This window comes from Bombina bombina, chromosome 2 (assembly GCF_027579735.1).
Source record: "Bombina bombina isolate aBomBom1 chromosome 2, aBomBom1.pri, whole genome shotgun sequence".
In the NCBI taxonomy this organism is placed as follows: Eukaryota; Metazoa; Chordata; class Amphibia; order Anura; family Bombinatoridae; genus Bombina; species Bombina bombina.
Window position 1 is genome coordinate 670,090,235 of NC_069500.1, and position 17,412 is coordinate 670,107,646.

Sequence of the window (17,412 nt, forward strand, 5' to 3'; positions counted from 1 at the left end):
GAACCACAATCTCTTGATTGATATTCCTGTTAGTGACCACCTTAGGTAGGAACCCAGGTTTAGTACGCAGAACTACCTTGTCTGAATGAAAAATCAGATAAGGAGAATCACAATGTAAGGCAGATAACTCAGAGACTCTTCGAGCCGAGGAAATCGCCATTAAAAACAGAACTTTCCAAGATAACAACTTGATATCAATGGAATGAAGGGGTTCAAACGGAACCCCCTGTAAAACATTAAGAACTAAGTTCAAACTCCATGGTGGAGCAACAGTTTTAAACACAGGCTTGATCCTAGCTAAAGCCTGACAAAAAGCTTGAACGTCCGGAACTTCTGACAGACGTTTGTGTAAAAGAATGGACAGAGCTGAAATCTGTCCCTTTAAGGAACTAGCGGATAAACCCTTTTCTAAACCTTCTTGTAGAAAAGACAATATCCTCGGAATCCTAACCTTACTCCATGAGTAACTCTTGGATTCGCACCAATATAAGTATTTGCGCCATATCTTATGGTAAATCTTTCTGGTAACAGGCTTCCTAGCCTGTATTAAGGTATCAATAACTGACTCAGAAAAACCACGTTTTGATAAAATCAAGCGTTCAATTTCCAAGCAGTCAGCTTCAGAGAAATTAGATTTTGATGTTTGAAGGGACCCTGGATCAGAAGGTCCTGTTTCAGAGGTAGCGACCAAGGTGGACAGGATGACATGTCCACTAGATCTGCATACCAAGTCCTGCGTGGCCATGCAGGCGCTATTAGAATCACTGATGCTCTCTCCTGTTTGATTCTGGCAATCAATCGAGGAAGCATCGGGAAGGGTGGAAATACATAAGCCATCCCGAAGGTCCAAGGTGCTGTCAAAGCATCTATCAGAACCGCTCCCGGATCCCTGGATCTGGACCCGTAACGAGGGAGCTTGGCGTTCTGTCGAGACGCCATGAGATCTATCTCTGGTTTGCCCCAACGTCGAAGTATTTGGGCAAAGACCTCCGGATGAAGTTCCCACTCCCCCGGATGAAAAGTCTGACGACTTAAGAAATCCGCCTCCCAGTTCTCCACTCCCGGGATGTGGATTGCTGACAGGTGGCAAGAGTGAGACTCTGCCCAGCGAATTATCTTTGATACTTCCATCATTGCTAGGGAGCTTCTTGTCCCTCCCTGATGGTTGATGTAAGCTACAGTCGTGATGTTGTCCGACTGAAACCTGATGAACCCCCGAGTTGTTAACTGGGGCCAAGCCAGAAGGGCATTGAGAACTGCTCTCAATTCCAGAATGTTTATTGGTAGGAGACTCTCCTCCTGATTCCATTGTCCCTGAGCCTTCAGAGAATTCCAGACAGCGCCCCAACCTAGTAGGCTGGCGTCTGTTGTTACAATTGTCCAGTCCGGCCTGCTGAATGGCATCCCCCTGGACAGATGTGGCCGAGAAAGCCACCATAGAAGAGAATTTCTGGTCTCTTGATCCAGATTCAGAGTAGGGGACAAGTCTGAGTAATCCCCATTCCACTGACTTAGCATGCACAATTGCAGCGGTCTGAGATGTAGGCGTGCAAAGGGTACTATGTCCATTGCTGCTACCATTAAGCCGATCACCTCCATGCATTGAGCTACTGACGGGTGTTGAATGGAATGAAGGACACGGCATGCATTTTGAAGCTTTGTTAACCTGTCTTCTGTCAGGTAAATCTTCATTTCTACAGAATCTATAAGAGTCCCCAAGAAGGGAACTCTTGTGAGTGGAAAGAGAGAACTCTTCTTTTCGTTCACCTTCCATCCATGCGACCTTAGAAATGCCAGTACTAACTCTGTATGAGACTTGGCAGTTTGAAAGCTTGAAGTTTGTATCAGAATGTTGTCTAGGTACGGAGCTACCGCAATTCCTCGCGGTCTTAGTACCGCCAGAAGAGCACCCAGAACCTTTGTGAAGATTCTCGGAGCCGTAGCCAATCCGAATGGAAGAGCTACAAACTGGTAATGCCTGTCTAGAAAGGCAAACCTTAGATACCGGTAATGATCTTTGTGAATCGGTATGTGAAGGTAAGCATCCTTTAAATCCACTGTGGTCATGTACTGACCCTTTTGGATCATGGGTAAAATTGTCCGAATAGTTTCCATTTTGAACGATGGAACTCTTAGGAATTTGTTTAGGATCTTTAAATCCAAGATTGGCCTGAAAGTTCCCTCTTTTTTGGGAACCACAAACAGATTTGAGTAAAACCCTTGTCCTTGTTCCGACCGCGGAACCTGATGGATCACTCCCATTAATAAAAGATCTTGTACGCAGCGTAGAAACGCCTCTTTCTTTATTTGGTTTGTTGACAACCTTGACAGATGAAATCTCCCTCTTGGGGGAGAGAATTTGAAGTCTAGAAGGTATCCCTGAGATATGATCTCTAACGCCCAGGGATCCTGGACATCTCTTGCCCAAGCCTGGGCGAAGAGAGAAAGTCTGCCCCCCACTAGATCCGTTCCCGGATCGGGGGCCCTCGATTCATGCTGTCTTAGGGGCAGCAGCAGGTTTCCTGGCCTGCTTGCCCTTGTTCCAGGACTGGTTAGGTCTCCAGCCTTGTCTGTAGCGAGCAACAGCTCCTTCCTGTTTTGGTGCAGAGGAAGTTGATGCTGCTCCTGCTTTGAAATTACGAAAGGAACGAAAATTAGACTGTCTAGCCTTAGGTTTGGCTCTGTCTTGAGGCAGGGCATGGCCTTTACCTCCTGTAATGTCAGTGATAATTTCTTTCAACCCGGGCCCGAATAAGGTCTGCCCTTTGAAAGGTATATTAAGCAATTTAGATTTAGAAGTAACGTCAGCTGACCAGGATTTTAGCCACAGTGCTCTGCGTGCCTGAATGGCGAATCCGGAATTCTTAGCCGTAAGTTTAGTTAAATGTACTACGGCATCTGAAATAAATGAGTTAGCTAACTTAAGGGCTTTAAGCTTGTGTGTAATCTCATCTAATGGAGCTGATTCAAGTGTCTCTTCCAGAGACTCAAACCAAAATGCTGCTGCAGCCGTGACAGGCGCAATGCATGCAAGAGGTTGCAATATAAAACCTTGTTGAACAAACATTTTCTTAAGGTAACCCTCTAACTTTTTATCCATTGGATTTGAAAAGGCACAGCTATCCTCCACCGGGATAGTGGTACGCTTAGCTAAAGTAGAAACTGCTCCCTCCACCTTAGGGACCGTTTGCCATAAGTCCCGTGTGGTGGCGTCTATTGGAAACATCTTTCTAAATATCGGAGGGGGTGAGAACGGCACACCGGGTCTATCCCACTCCTTAGTAACAATTTCAGTAAGTCTCTTAGGTATAGGAAAAACGTCAGTACTCGCCGGTACCGCAAAATATTTATCCAACCTACACATTTTCTCTGGTATTGCAACTGTGTGACAATCATTCAGAGCCGCTAACACCTCCCCTAGTAATACACGGAGGTTTTCCAGCTTAAATTTAAAATTTTAAATATCTGAATCCAGTTTGTTTGGATCAGAACCGATACCCGCAGAATGAAGCTCTCCGTCCTCATGTTCTGCAAATTGTGACGCAGTGTCTGACATGGCCCTAATATTATCAGCGCACTCTGTTCTCACCCCAGAGTGATCACGCTTACCTCTTAGTTCTGGTAATTTAGCCAAAACTTCAGTCATAACAGTAGCCATATCCTGTAATGTGATTTGTAATGGCCGTCCAGATGTACTCGGCGCTACAATATCACGCACCTCCCGAGCGGGAGATGCAGGTACTGACACGTGAGGCGAGTTAGTCGGCATAACTCTCCCCTCGTTGTTTGGTGAAATATGTTCAATTTGTACAGATTGACTTTTATTTAAAATAGCATCAATACAGTTAGTACATAAATTTCTATTGGGCTCCACTTTGGCTTTAGCACATATAGTACAGATATCTTCCTCTGAATCAGACATGTTTAACACACTAGCAAATAAACTAGCAACTTGGAAATACTTTTCAAGTAATTTACTATAATATGAAAACGTACTGTGCCTATAAGAAGCACAGAAAAAGTTATGACAGTTGAAAATTAATAAACTGAAAAGTTATAGCATCAAATCTTTGTAAAAAACACAATTTTAGCAAAGGATTGCTCCCATTAGCAAAGGATAACTAACCCTGATAGCAGAAAAAAAATACAGAAATAAACGTTTTTTTTATCACAGTCAACTACAATCTCACAGCTCTGCTGTGAGTGATTACCTCCCTCAAAACAAGTTTTGAAGACCCCTGAGTTCTGTAGAGATGAACCGGATCATGCAGGGAAGACAATAAACTTCTGACTGAATTTTTTGATGCGTAGCAAAAGCACCAAAAAAGTCCCCTCCCCCTCACACATAACAGTGAGAGAGATCAGTAAACTGTCATAAATTAAATAAAACGACTGCCAAGTGGAATAAAATAGTGCCCAAAACATTTTTTCACCCAGTACCTCAGAAAATTAAACGATTTTACATGCCAGCAAAAAACGTTTAACATTAATAAATTGAGTGTTATTAAAAAGCCTGTTGCTAGTCCCTGCAAATTAGGCTAAAGTTTTATGCATACAGTATAATTCCAGTGAAGTGCCATTCCCCAGAATACTGAAGTGTAAAATATACATACATGACAGCCTGATACCAGTTGCTGCTACTGCATTTAAGGCTGAGTTTACATTATATCGGTATGGCAGAATTTTCTCATCAATTCCATTGTCAGAAAATAATAAGCTGCTACATACCTCTTTGCAGATTAATCTGCCCGCTGTCCCCTGATCTGAAGTTTACCTCTCCTCAGATGGCCGAGAAACAGCAATATGATCTTAACTACTCCGGCTAAAATCATAGAAAAACTCAGGTAGATTCTTCTTCAAATTCTACCAGAGAAGGAATAACACACTCCGGTGCTATTATAAAATAACAAACTTTTGATTGAAGGTATGAAACTAAGTATAATCACCAAAGTCCTCTCACACATCCTATCTATTCGTTGGGTGCAAGAGAATGACTGGTAATGGCAGTTAGGGGAGGAGCTATATAGCAGCTCTGCTGGGTGAATCCTCTTGCACTTCCTGTTGGGGAGGAGTTAATATCCCATAAGTAATGGATGATCCGTGGACTGGATACACTTAACAAGAGAAATAGTCATTTAAACTAACACATTTATATATTTTCCTTATATAAAAAATTGTGTGATGTTACATACCAGATTGTCAAAAAAAGGCGGTGATTTAATGTAGGTTGATTTTGGGTCCCAAGGGTATAACTGATCTGTAGGTGCTTTTAAATTATTCCAGCTTTCATTAACTTTCTACAAAGATATAATTGCAGGATTATTTAATGAAATGAATGGATATTTAAAACCTTTAAGAAAATAAATTACACAAATGTATTAAATAAAGCAAAAGATTCTTGAAAATGATATATAAAATACTATTATATTGCTTTAAACAGGAAAAGAAGTGGCAGCAATACAAAAATAATAATAATTAGATAATAGAAGTAAATTGGAAACTTGTTTAAATTTTCACTTTTTTTAATTTGCTTTGTTCTCTTTGTATCCTTGTTGTAGGACCAGGAACAGAAATGTATTACTGGGAGTTAGATGCTGATTGGTGGCTGCACATAAAATGTCTCTGATCAGCTGATGTGTTCATCTAGTTCTCAGTAGAGAAATTGTACTCATTTAACAAAGGATAACTAAAGAATGTAGTGTATTTAAAAACAGAAGTAAATGGAAAGTTGTTTAAAATGATATGCTCAATCTGAATCACTAAAGAAAGGCACATGAAACTCAACATTTTTAAGTCTAGCCATAACCTACCTCACTGATATTAGCCACTTACTGTACTGATCCCTTACTCAAAAATTATGTTCTAGGGGGATTCCAGCACCCCCCCCCCCCCCAGAACATAATGCTTCAGGCTAAATCTCTCTAGCACCAAATGATACCACTACATGGCTTCTCAGTGCATCTGCCCTTGCACTACACTCTCCCCAGTGCAATCTCCCGATGTATCCAACACTCCCCTCAGCACCTACGTTTTTTGCCACTAGAACTTGCAATGACAGTTCAAAAACCTAAGAGATGCTCATTGCAAAACAACATCATTCAGAAAACACTCTGCCCATTACAACCCTTCTTGCATTTGCCTTCAAGATCAAAGCACCTATGCTTCTTCCCTCTGACATCTAATCAATCCACCAGCATCTAAGCATACAGTTTATACCTGCCAAAAATGGCACGCCAACAAAAAAGTTTTAGTTCCTTTCTTGTTGCAGTGAGGTCTGCATCCTCCATTATAATGCAGAAGGCCCTAATCAATCTGTAATTTACATTCTTAACCAATCAGATATTTAACAAAACTCCAATAATTAAGACAAAATCAATACCAAACCCTGATTATGGTGGACTTTCTTGGACCTTATTCTTCAAGTCAGGATGATTATTAATGTAACTTTCTGGTATGGTGTCAATTTTTTGAGGGGTATTAGTTTTTAGGTATGGAATCTTTGCTGACTGATACCTTAAGTACTAGGCAGAGGGTATTAGGTGTTCAGAAATCATAGATGCATAGATACAAGACAGGGTGTGCTGGGGAGGGTCATGTAAGGTTGCTCTTGATGCTTTAGGGATTTTTACAGGAAAGGTCAAGTTTGCACAGTAGAGGGTTAACTTACAGTGAAAGAGACTAATATGATTATTGATAAATACAATTTAAGAATATAAATTATGACTTACCAGATAAATTTCCTTTCCTTCGATACAGGGAGAGTCCACAGCTGCATTCATTACTTTTGGGAATACAGAACCTGGCCACCAGGAGGAGACAAATACACCCCAGCCAAAGGCTTAAATACCTCCCCCACTTCCCTCATCCCCCAGTCATTCTGCCAAAGGAACAAGGAACAGTAGAAGAAATATCATGGTGAAAAAGGTGCCAGAAGAAAACAACTTAACTGCCGCCCCTGAAGAGCACGAGCAGGAGCTGTCGACTCTCCCTGTATCGAAGGAAAGGAAATTATTTGGCAAGTCATAATTTATGCTTTCCTTCTAATTACAGGGAGAGTCCACTGCTGCATTCATTACTTTTGGGAAAAACAATATCAAAGCTATAGAGGACACTGAATGCTAATGGGGGGGGGGGGGGGTAACAAGAGAGGCAGACCCAATCTGAGGGCACTACAGCCTAAAAAAAAAATCCCAATCTCCCGAAACTGCTTCAACAGAAACAAAAGAAACAAAAACACGTTAGAAGGACCAAGTAACAGTCTAACAATCATGACCATAATAGCCTTTGCCAGAAACCAGAGAAATCACTGGTCCCAAATTGAGCCCAAAAAACCTCTGAGGAGACTAGGGTCCCGCTGTCTATGAGACAAAACGAAGAACACTCCTCCCTGAACACGACAAGGAGGACAACCAAGACTCTCAAAACCTACACTTCCGAATACAAAGTTACCTAGAAGGAAGAAGAGAACGCTAAAAAAGTCTGAAAGGACCTCAAGGTACAATCCCAGAAAAAAAGGAAAGGAACACCAGAGGGAGAAGCTCCGCGGAGAACCCGAAGGAAAAATTCCATAGAGCAAAAACCCCCAAGGAGAGCGAAGTACCAGACTGCCAGAGAGACTAGGACATGTATAAAATACTCCCCATCAGAACAGGTCAAAGAATAGAAAATTCAGAACCGCCTACATCAAACCGATGCAAAAAACCTAACAGGAAAGTCTAAGTTCCTGGCGAGGCAAAAAAGACTAGAACGGAACTGCCTGAAAGCAGTCGGCGTCCAAGCGAAAAGAAATGAACAGCAAGAGTTCATGAACCATGGGAAACAGACCAGAAACGGACATCTAGAATCTGTTTAGGAGCCCCCATACCAGGGCAGAAAGCGACGGATGATACAACCCGTAACCCCCGACTGAGAGGTAGCCAGGCTAACCCCCAGGCTCCATCCAGAACCGGCTAACAAACCCTTCTTCCGGTACACCCTGAAAAGGGACAAAGGAGATCCTTAATAAAACGTATAAAAACAGGGGGAATCAACACCACCCCACCAAGAAACAGGGGGGAGGAATGTCACCATCCCCAAGAGAACGAAGGAACAGCTACAAGCTGAGGAAAGGACTGACACCCTTAAGAAAAACCCTCTCAGGGATCCAAAGGCGAAGATCCAGTCAAAATCCATAAGGAAGCACCCATTATGAAGAGACCAAACTACGAAATAAAGTTGCAGCATAATAAAGGCAATCAGATACCCTGACGCCTGCTCCTGACAGACTGAGTCAGCCCAGAAGGGGTGACATAGTTAGGGAGGGAAAGGAAGATAAACATCCCAAGCCCTAAGAGATCCATAGATCATCCTAAGAAACCCAAAGGAAAAAGACTGGGACAGTCACAGACGTCCAAAAAGCCTATAACGGATTCCCCAAAGGTTCAGCACCGAAAAACCTCTCCGGGAAACCAAAACAAGGTACACACAGAAAGGAGAGTCTCAACCTCCTGCCAACTTCCAGAAACAGAAAAAAGTATCTGTTTCAGAAAGAACTTAACTGTATAACAACAGAAATCCCAAGTCCCCAGAGTACTAACATCCAAAGATTACCAAAAATAGAAGGAATCCTGAAATAAACTCTCCCACTCCATGGTAGAGAAAAATCAAAAATGCCCCAGAAGATCAAATTAAGTATCTCAGAATAGGAAACGATCTACTGCATACTGGAGACCGGAGTGGACAATCCAGAAAACAGGATGATATCTGGAAGATATAGGAGCAACACCGCCAAACCGAAAAATTGGAACTAGGCTAAACATCACCCCCGCACAGTACCAACAGAGGTCTGAAGGAAAACTCCAGGGCAAGCCTATAGAGTACTGAAACTCCAAAAGGCCTTCCTGTCTGAAAGACCAAACCGCATCCAAAAACCACCCTGGGATCTACCCAGGAACTCCCATCCAAAACCAACGCCAAGGATGAAAAGGACGATCGAAATTCCTTAAAACTCCTAGCAGGTGAAAAAGAAAACCAGAACCACCAAAAATAGAAGCAACTAGAACCCAGGAAACAAGAAACTGAATAAACAGCCCCCGAGACCTCAAGAAAACTAGGATCAGAATGGGGTTACTGAAACGATACGGCCCTGAAATCCCGGATATCCTTAACATGAGGACAGGAAGTAACCATCTCCCTGATAAAGGGAGAGAGAACCTCAAAGCAACCCTCAAGAGGAAGAAGAAATAAGCCCTGCATAGAGAGTATAAAAAGGAACGAAAAAACCCATATGAAACACCATAGCAGAGTAAGAATATAACCCCTGTGAGAAGGAACCGGGAAAGACTCCAAGAAAAAAAGTCACCCGTCTCTCCCATCCGAAAAGCGAAAACTTAGTTCCTGAAGAAAACTGCCACAGCAGAATTTAAACTCCAAAACACAGCTTTGCTAAGCAGGGTATTAACTCGTAGTCCCTTTTCCAATATCGGACGCCCCACCAAGATGATTTAACTAGGACCAGCCTAACATCTAGGATAGAAGTGCTTCCTCTGGACCAAAGGAACAAGGAAATAACCTCTTGAGAAGAAGAAAGAAGAGAAGTAACTAGTACACAAACAGGTCCAGCCTGTTATATAGGATACAACATATCTTGCTATGAACCTCAAAAGAACAGAGAGAACTAATACCCAACCAGGACCAGCCCGATATGTAGGATACAACATATCAGTACAAGGGTCTCAAACAGAAAACTCTAAAGTTCTAGCAGAGCCAGAAAAGTAAAAATAACAAAACAGAAACACATATAAGCTCCAACGCTTAAACATAGTCTCGGACATATCGAGAGAACATCCCCCCGACCAGAAACATCCTCCGTTTTAGTATTTGTTCTGTTTTATGTTTTTTTTTCCATTATATCTTCCACCGGAAGAGATATCACAACCATGAAGATCACTAGTACCAGAAAAACCGAGAGTAACAATCTCGAGCTCTAAAAATAAAAGAAAATAAAACTTATCCTAATCGGATTATAAAAGAAATTAGGCAACACAAGTGCTAGCCAAAGGGAAAGTGAAACCGACTGGTCCAGCTCGTCATGCAACACCATTCTTCAAGAGCTCTGAACTGGGAATCTGATACAAAAAAACAAAGAAAGAACAGACGATAAGGAATAAGATTCCCCATCCCTCCAGTCGTCTAAACAAGCTCGCTGATTCAGAAGACTGAGATTCCGCTGACGGATCAGCCGTCACCAAAACCTCTCTCAGGCGAGCCATTCTAAATCTAAAAGCAAAATTCACTTCCGTTGGAGTATCTAGGGGCTCCAAAACTGGAGGTAGCACCTCTGAGGCTTCAGAGGACACCGCTTCCCCAGAAGACTGATTGGATCCCATCGTCCTCTTGCATGCCGGACCTTGGGTAGGAGCACACAGATTACGTCTTCTCTTGCACGTGGCAGGAAGATGTAAATGCGCTAAAGCCAGAGATATGGCCAATGTGAAACCGCGCAGTAAACTCTAGTGGAAAGAGACCTCCTTCAGGAGAAGGGGTAACGGTATTCGGGACAACTGCCGGTGTAGAGACAGAAGATTCCAGGGAAAAAACCTCACGGGATGCAGACTCTTCAGAGGTGGATCGCTCAGTGTTCTCTAACCTCTCAACATATGAAGAGAACACCCTATGGCGGCATATGGAACATAATTGAGAGGGCTGGGTTACCCGGGCCTCCTCGCAATATACACAAGTATCAAAATCTGATTTAGAGGAATCCCCCTCTAACATATCAGAATCCTCCATAACTCAACTAAGTAGCTTATGGTCAAAGACAACTGGCACCATACACCCCCAATGGCTGGGGCACTCACCACGTCCTATGACCCAGACAGGTAGAGAAACAGGTCCTCTCTGCAGACTCTCGGTCAGGAATACGGAAATGTAAAAACAAAAAAAACGTGACCACACCCGGTCACATGGTGTAACGTGCAAGATCACTCCCGCTAAGGAAAAGCGTGCCAGTGTAATAAAACTGTGCAGCAAGAGAATTAACCTGTACGCTCCATAATAGCCTATGAGCCCCAAACATCTAAAACGTCTACTACACCAAAGCAGTCAGAATCACATAACAAACATGAATAAAGTTCCCACTGTTCAATAATCCCCCTCAGGGGATATTAACCCGTGATCCAATAAAGATAAAGGAGTCCCACTGAGACCCTGTCTTCTTATTTTACGTTAACATGCAAGTAAAAGCGCTTCTGACATGGACTTCACGAGTTTCACTGCCTGCTTTCTGTGCTCAACGCTTATTGCTTATGGAGTTGTTAATATGAGTCGGGATGGTTTCGCAGAAAGACTCTCCCTGCATCTCTGAACTCTAACCTTCATCAATGCTCTCACTGAATGGCTGACAAGACTACTTAAAACTCCAGTCTCATCTGGACTACCCTCCATAAGGAACTACTTCGTAATTCTTCCGACACTTCTCTGCCAACCTCCTGTGACGAAAGGCAAAGAATGACTGGGGGAGGTATTTAAGCCTTTGGCTGGGTGTCTTTGCCTCCTCCTGGTGGCCAGGTTCTGTATTCCCAAAAGTAATGAATGCAGCTGTGGACTCTCCCTGTATTTAGAAGGAAATGTTAACTCTAACATACAAGGTTTGTCTACAAATAATTTCCCATCTACCGGCTTCAATATGCTCAGTACCTTCGCGTCTCCTCCTTTCTCGTTAGTTCATCCTATACCCAACCCAAAAACTTTTCTAGAACTACAGCTCTCCTGTGGAACTCCTTGTGATTATTAAATTGTGCTGAGGGTCCAAGCAGGATTTAATCATGTTAGGGGAAGGTAACAGATTGGGTTAATAGTGTTGGGAAGGATGCGATTATAATTTGATACAAAAAACATTAGCCCAGGGTTAAATTTTAAAAACAATATAATGTATTTACTAGATTACTGCTACATACTGATGAAAGATAAACGGCTGTTATAAAATGACAAAACCTTATTGAATCAAAAATTAACAGTAAATCTACAAAATAACTGCACTGCATATTTACCCTTGCGGTGTGTAGAGCTCAATAATGCCAGTCATTTTTTTCAAAATCATTTAAAGGGATAGAATGGTCAAAATTGAAATGTGCATAGGTGCATTTCAATTTGAAATAAAATCATTGTTGCAATATACTTTCTCAGAGAGTCAGAAGTGGCTTGCGTTACACAAATGATGTCTTCACGGGAAGCAATACACACCACTGCCAGATCTCTGAGAAGGTGTGGTCTTTGAATACTGGTGCACGGGCCTTCATAGGATATGTGTGTATGCCGCAGAAAAACAGTAACAACATTTACTAGAAACAGTTTTCCTAATGAATATATATTGTACAAATGTTTATATTTCAAATTTAAATGCATCCATGCACATTATAATGTTGACCTTTCTATCCCTGTTATAACGTCATGTAATAAATTTGATAACTTTATCTTTAAAAACCCGTGTGTGCTTATTCATTCTTTTGGACGCCCATTTGTGATTTTTTTTTTTTGTTACATTTAAAAAGGTACAAAGATTAATATCCACTGCACATATTTGGTATGTTTATGTTCCATGCAACATTCAGGTAACATGCATAGGAAATAAGCAATAAATTATGAAAAAAAAATTCAGGTACCTCGATTTTTTCATAAACCTCTTTGAACATACTAGGAATGACAAACTGGCGTTCCACAGCTTGTATTTCCTCTCTTGAGGGCCAAATATCTCTCAAATACACGGGTTTGCCATCTGAATTAATACCTATAAATCAAAGTTGAAGCAGATTTAAAATTATATTAAAAAAAAAAAAAAAAAAAAAAAGGTAAAATTTTGAATTTTTAGATTTAGTAAAAATAACAAATTGATTGAACCAACAAAATCAGGGTAATTAAAAATAGCAGCTATAAAACAAATATTATAAAGGTCTACTCATTCATGTTTATCAGCATATGTTTATTATAAGAAATATATATATTTTTTTAAAAGAGCTAAAATAATGTTCACTAGGTGGTCCGTAATTAAAGACGGCTCTATCTGAGCCTTTAAATTTCTTATTTGTACTTTATATTATTAATTTGTACAGTTACTTCTATAAATCGATCATTAAATATTTGATGTTAAGGTAAAAGGTATATTTGAAGCTCCAGAGAGGGAACCTGTCCACTTCTAATCGCCACGTTTGATGCAGCATTCTCTCTAGTGCAATCCCACTCCCTGCTCTTACATGACTAGTTGTCAATCATCCTAGTCTGATCAATCTGGGCGATTTTAATTTGCCACCTCTGAGGTGATAGAGAGGTTAGAAACCAGCATGATCTCTGCTTCTTAAACTACAGTTGTAGGATCACAGGTCCACATGAAACATGCTTTCTATTGAGTATATATAAATTCTAGAACTTAAAATTTGGAGGAGGGATAATAAAGGTGGTAAAATAATATATGAAGCTGCTTCGGAGATCATGCACTGCCTTTCACAGCTCAACATGAGCGATACACGTGTTTGGAGGTGCATAGTATCCCCTAGTATCTAATTCTAAAGAATTGGAATCTTGCTAAGGGGCATAACCTACATTTCTGTATGTAATGGTGAGATAACTACATAGAGGATAGTGCTCAATATAATAAGCATTTATAAAACATGTTGAATGTACGCTCTAAAATCTGAATCATATTACACAAATACTCTCTCAAAAAACCATCCACATCCAAAAAGGTGTTAACAATGAGCCACAAAACGTTAACTTACATTATGCCATACAAATCATTTTTCAATGACGATAAACATCACATTTAATGCAAATAGTAATTTACAAAAACAAAAGTTTCAATTGTAAACAATATGTAAAAATTATGTGTTCATTTTAATTCTAATGTAAAAACATAAATTATGCTTACCTGATTTTTATTTCCATCGTGGGGAGGAGAGTCCACAGCTTTATTCATTACTTGTGGGAATTAAGAACCTGGCCACCAGGAGGAGGCAAAGACACCCCAGCCAAAGGCTTAAATACCTCCCCAACTCCCCTCATCCCCCAGTCATTCTGCCGAGGGAACAAGGAACAGTAGGAGAAATATCAGAGTAGAAATGGTGCCAGAAGAAAATACTAAATTTAGGTCCGCCCATCGGAGATACGGGCGGGGGCCGTGGACTCTCCTCCCCACGATGGAAATAAAATTATCAGGTAAGCATAATTAATGTTTTCCATCTAAAGGGGAGGAGAGTCCACAGCTTCATTCATTACTTGTGGGAACATATACCCAAGCTTTTAGAGGACACTGAATGAAATCGGGAGGGTAAAAGGCGGACCCTTAATCTGAGGGCACCACAGCCTGTAGAGCCTTTCTCCCAAAAACAGCTTCCGCAGAAGCAAAAACGTCAAATTTGTAAAACTTAGTGAAGGTATGCAAGGAGGACCAGGTAGCCGCCTTGCATATCTGCTCCATAGAAACCTCATTTTTGAAGGCCCAGGATGAAGCTACCGCTCTAGTGGAATGAGCCGTAATCCTCTGAGGAGGTTTATGTCCCGCTGTCTCATAGGTCAAGCGGATCAAGCTCCTCAGCCAAAAAGACAAAGAAGTAGCAGAAGCCCTCTGACCCCTGCGCTTCCCTGAATATACAACAAAAAGAGGGACTTAGATTGTCTGAAATCCTTCGTGGCCTGAAGATAGAATTTCAAAGCACAAACAACATCCAGATTATGAAGTAACCTCTCCTTAGGAGTAGAAGGGTTAGGACATAAAGAAGAAACAACTATCTCCTGATTGATGTTACGGTTTGACACTACTTTGGGGAGAAACCCCAAGCCTGTGCAAAGAACAGCCTTATCCACATGAAACACCAGATAAGGGGGCTCATATTGCAAGGCTGCCAGCTCAGAGACTCTGCGTGCTGATGCAATGGCCAACAAAAAGAGAACCTTCCAAGAGAGATCCTTAATGTCAAGAGAATGCATAGGCTCAAACGGAACCCTCTGTAAGACCTTAAGAAACAAGTTTAAGCTCCAAGGTGGAACAGCCTGCCTAAAAACAGGCATGATTCGAGACAGAGCCTGAACAAAAGATTGGATGTCAGGGAGATCTGCGAGTCCCCTATGCAACAGAACAGATAAAGCCGAAATTTGTCCTTTTAGGGAACTAGCGGCAAGACCCTTTTCCAAACCCTCTTGGAGAAAGGACAAAATCCTGGATACCCTCACCTTGTGCCAAGGATAGCCATGACTCTCACATCAGGACAAGTAAGTCCTCCACACTTTATAATAGAGTGACCGGCTTTCTTGCCTGAACTAGAATGTCAATCACATTCTCAGAAAAACTCCTCTTTGCCAAGACTAAGGGTTCAATCTCCACGCAGTCAGCCTCAGAGAATCCTAGATTTTGATATTGAAAAGAACCCTGCTCCAGCAGATCCCTGTGACAGGATAATCTCCACGGCGGAGAGGATGACTTCCCCACCAGATCCGCAAACCAAATCCTCCTTGGCCACGAGAGAGCGATCAGAATGGAGGACATTCTCTCCCGTTTTATACGAGCCACTACACGAGGAAGAAGCAGTAACGGAGGAAATATGTATACTAGACCGAACCCCCAAGGCATCGCTAATGCGTCTATCAGCTCCGCCTGGGGGTCCCTTGACCTCGATCCGTATCGGGGAAGCTTGCAATTCAACCTTGACATCATGAGATCAATCTCCGGCGTCCCCCATCTGGGACAGATATCCGCAAACACTTCGGGGTGAAGAGACCATTCCCCCGGATGAAAAGTCTGCCTGCTGAGAAAATCTGCTTCCCAGTTGTCCACACCTAGGATGTGGATCGCAGAGAGTCAACAGTTTTGGATCTCCGCCAACTCCAGGATCCGAGACACCTCCCTCATTGCCAGGGAGCTCCTCGTGCCCCCCTGGTGGTTGATGTAAGCCACTGAGGTAATATTGTCCATCTGGAACCTGATAAAGCTGAAGTCCAACAGGTGAGGCCACGCCCTCAAAGCATTGTAGATCGCTTAAAGCTCCAGAATATTTATTGGAAGAAGAGACTCGAAGTGAGACCACTTCCCCTGTGCCATCCTGGCACCCCCAAACAGCTCCCCATCCTGCCAGACTCGCGTCCGTGGTCATAATCTCCCAGGACGGTCTCAGGAAGGATGTCCCTATGGACAAGTGATCCGGGCAGATCCACCAGGAGAGGGAAATCCGAGTCCGCGCATCCATTTATATTAGCTGTGACAGATCGGAATGATCACCGTTCCACTGTCTCAACATGCACAATTGAAGAGGTCTTAGATGAAACCTGGTGAATGGAATGATGTTCATGCTGGAGACCATGAGCCTAATCATTTCCATGCACTGAGCTACAGATGGTCTCACTGTAGACTGAAGGGCCAGACAGGTAGACACCATCTTTGTGCATTGCTTGTATGTGAGAAAGATCTTCATGGACACGGAATCTATGATCGTGCCCAAGAACTCCACCCTGGTACTGGGAACCAGAGAACTCTTCTCGAGGTTGACCTTCCAACCGTGAGATTGAAGTAACTGAAGCAGGACCCTGGTGTGGGTCTCTGCCAGATGGAATGACAGTGCCTGAACCAGGATGTTGTCCAGGTAGGGCGCCACTGCAATGCCTTGGGATCTGGCTACTGCTAGAAGGGCCCCCAGGACCTTTGTAAAGACTCTCTGGGCCGTCGCCAGGCCGAAGGAGAGAGCCACGAACTGGAAATGCTGATCCAGAGAAGCAAATCTGAGGACCCTGTAATGGTCCCTGTGAATCAGAACATGAAGGTTGGCATCCTTCAAGTCTATAGAGGTCATTAGCTGCCCCTCTTGAACTAGGGGCAGAATGGATCTGATCGTTTCCATTTTGAACGATGGAACTGACAGGAACTTGTTTAAACATTTGAGGTCCAGAATCGGGCGGAACGTGCAATCCTCCTTTGGGACCACAAACAAATTGGAGTAATACCCTAGACCCCTTTCTGCATGGGGTACTGATACGATAACTTCTAGAGCTGAGAGATCCTGCACACAACCCAGAAAGGTATCTCTTTTGTCCGGCCTTGAAGACAGGTTTGACAGAAGGAATCTGCCCCTGGGCGGAGAGAACTTGAACCCTATCCTGTAACCCTGAGTGACTACCTCCAGACCCCAGGGGTCCTGGACATCCTGCAACCAGTCTAAGAATAGAGACAATCTGCCCCCACTCGGTCCGCAGACCAGTCGAGAGCCGCCCCATTAGGCGGACTTAGTCTCGGCGGGCTTCTTGTTCTGCTTAGACTTGTTCCAGGCTTGGGCAGGCTTCCAGGCACCCTTTGGTTGGTCCGCTTTCGATGAGGGCTGTTGGCGTTGCACCTTATCCCCGCGAAAGGGACGAAAATTAGAACCCTTAGGTTTCGCCTTCTTATCCTGGGGAAGG

At 42.8% G+C, this 17,412-nt stretch overlaps 1 protein-coding gene across 1 annotated transcript in view; it reads right to left on the minus strand.

Moving 5' to 3' along the window:
• ACO1 (aconitase 1) overlaps window positions 1-17,412 on the minus strand; it is a 212,609-nt gene that overhangs the window by 40,854 nt on the left and 154,343 nt on the right. Inside the window, 2 exon segments of the mRNA XM_053702628.1 lie at window positions 5,193-5,297; window positions 12,642-12,766. Of these exon segments, the coding sequence (XP_053558603.1) occupies window positions 5,193-5,297; window positions 12,642-12,766 (230 nt within the window).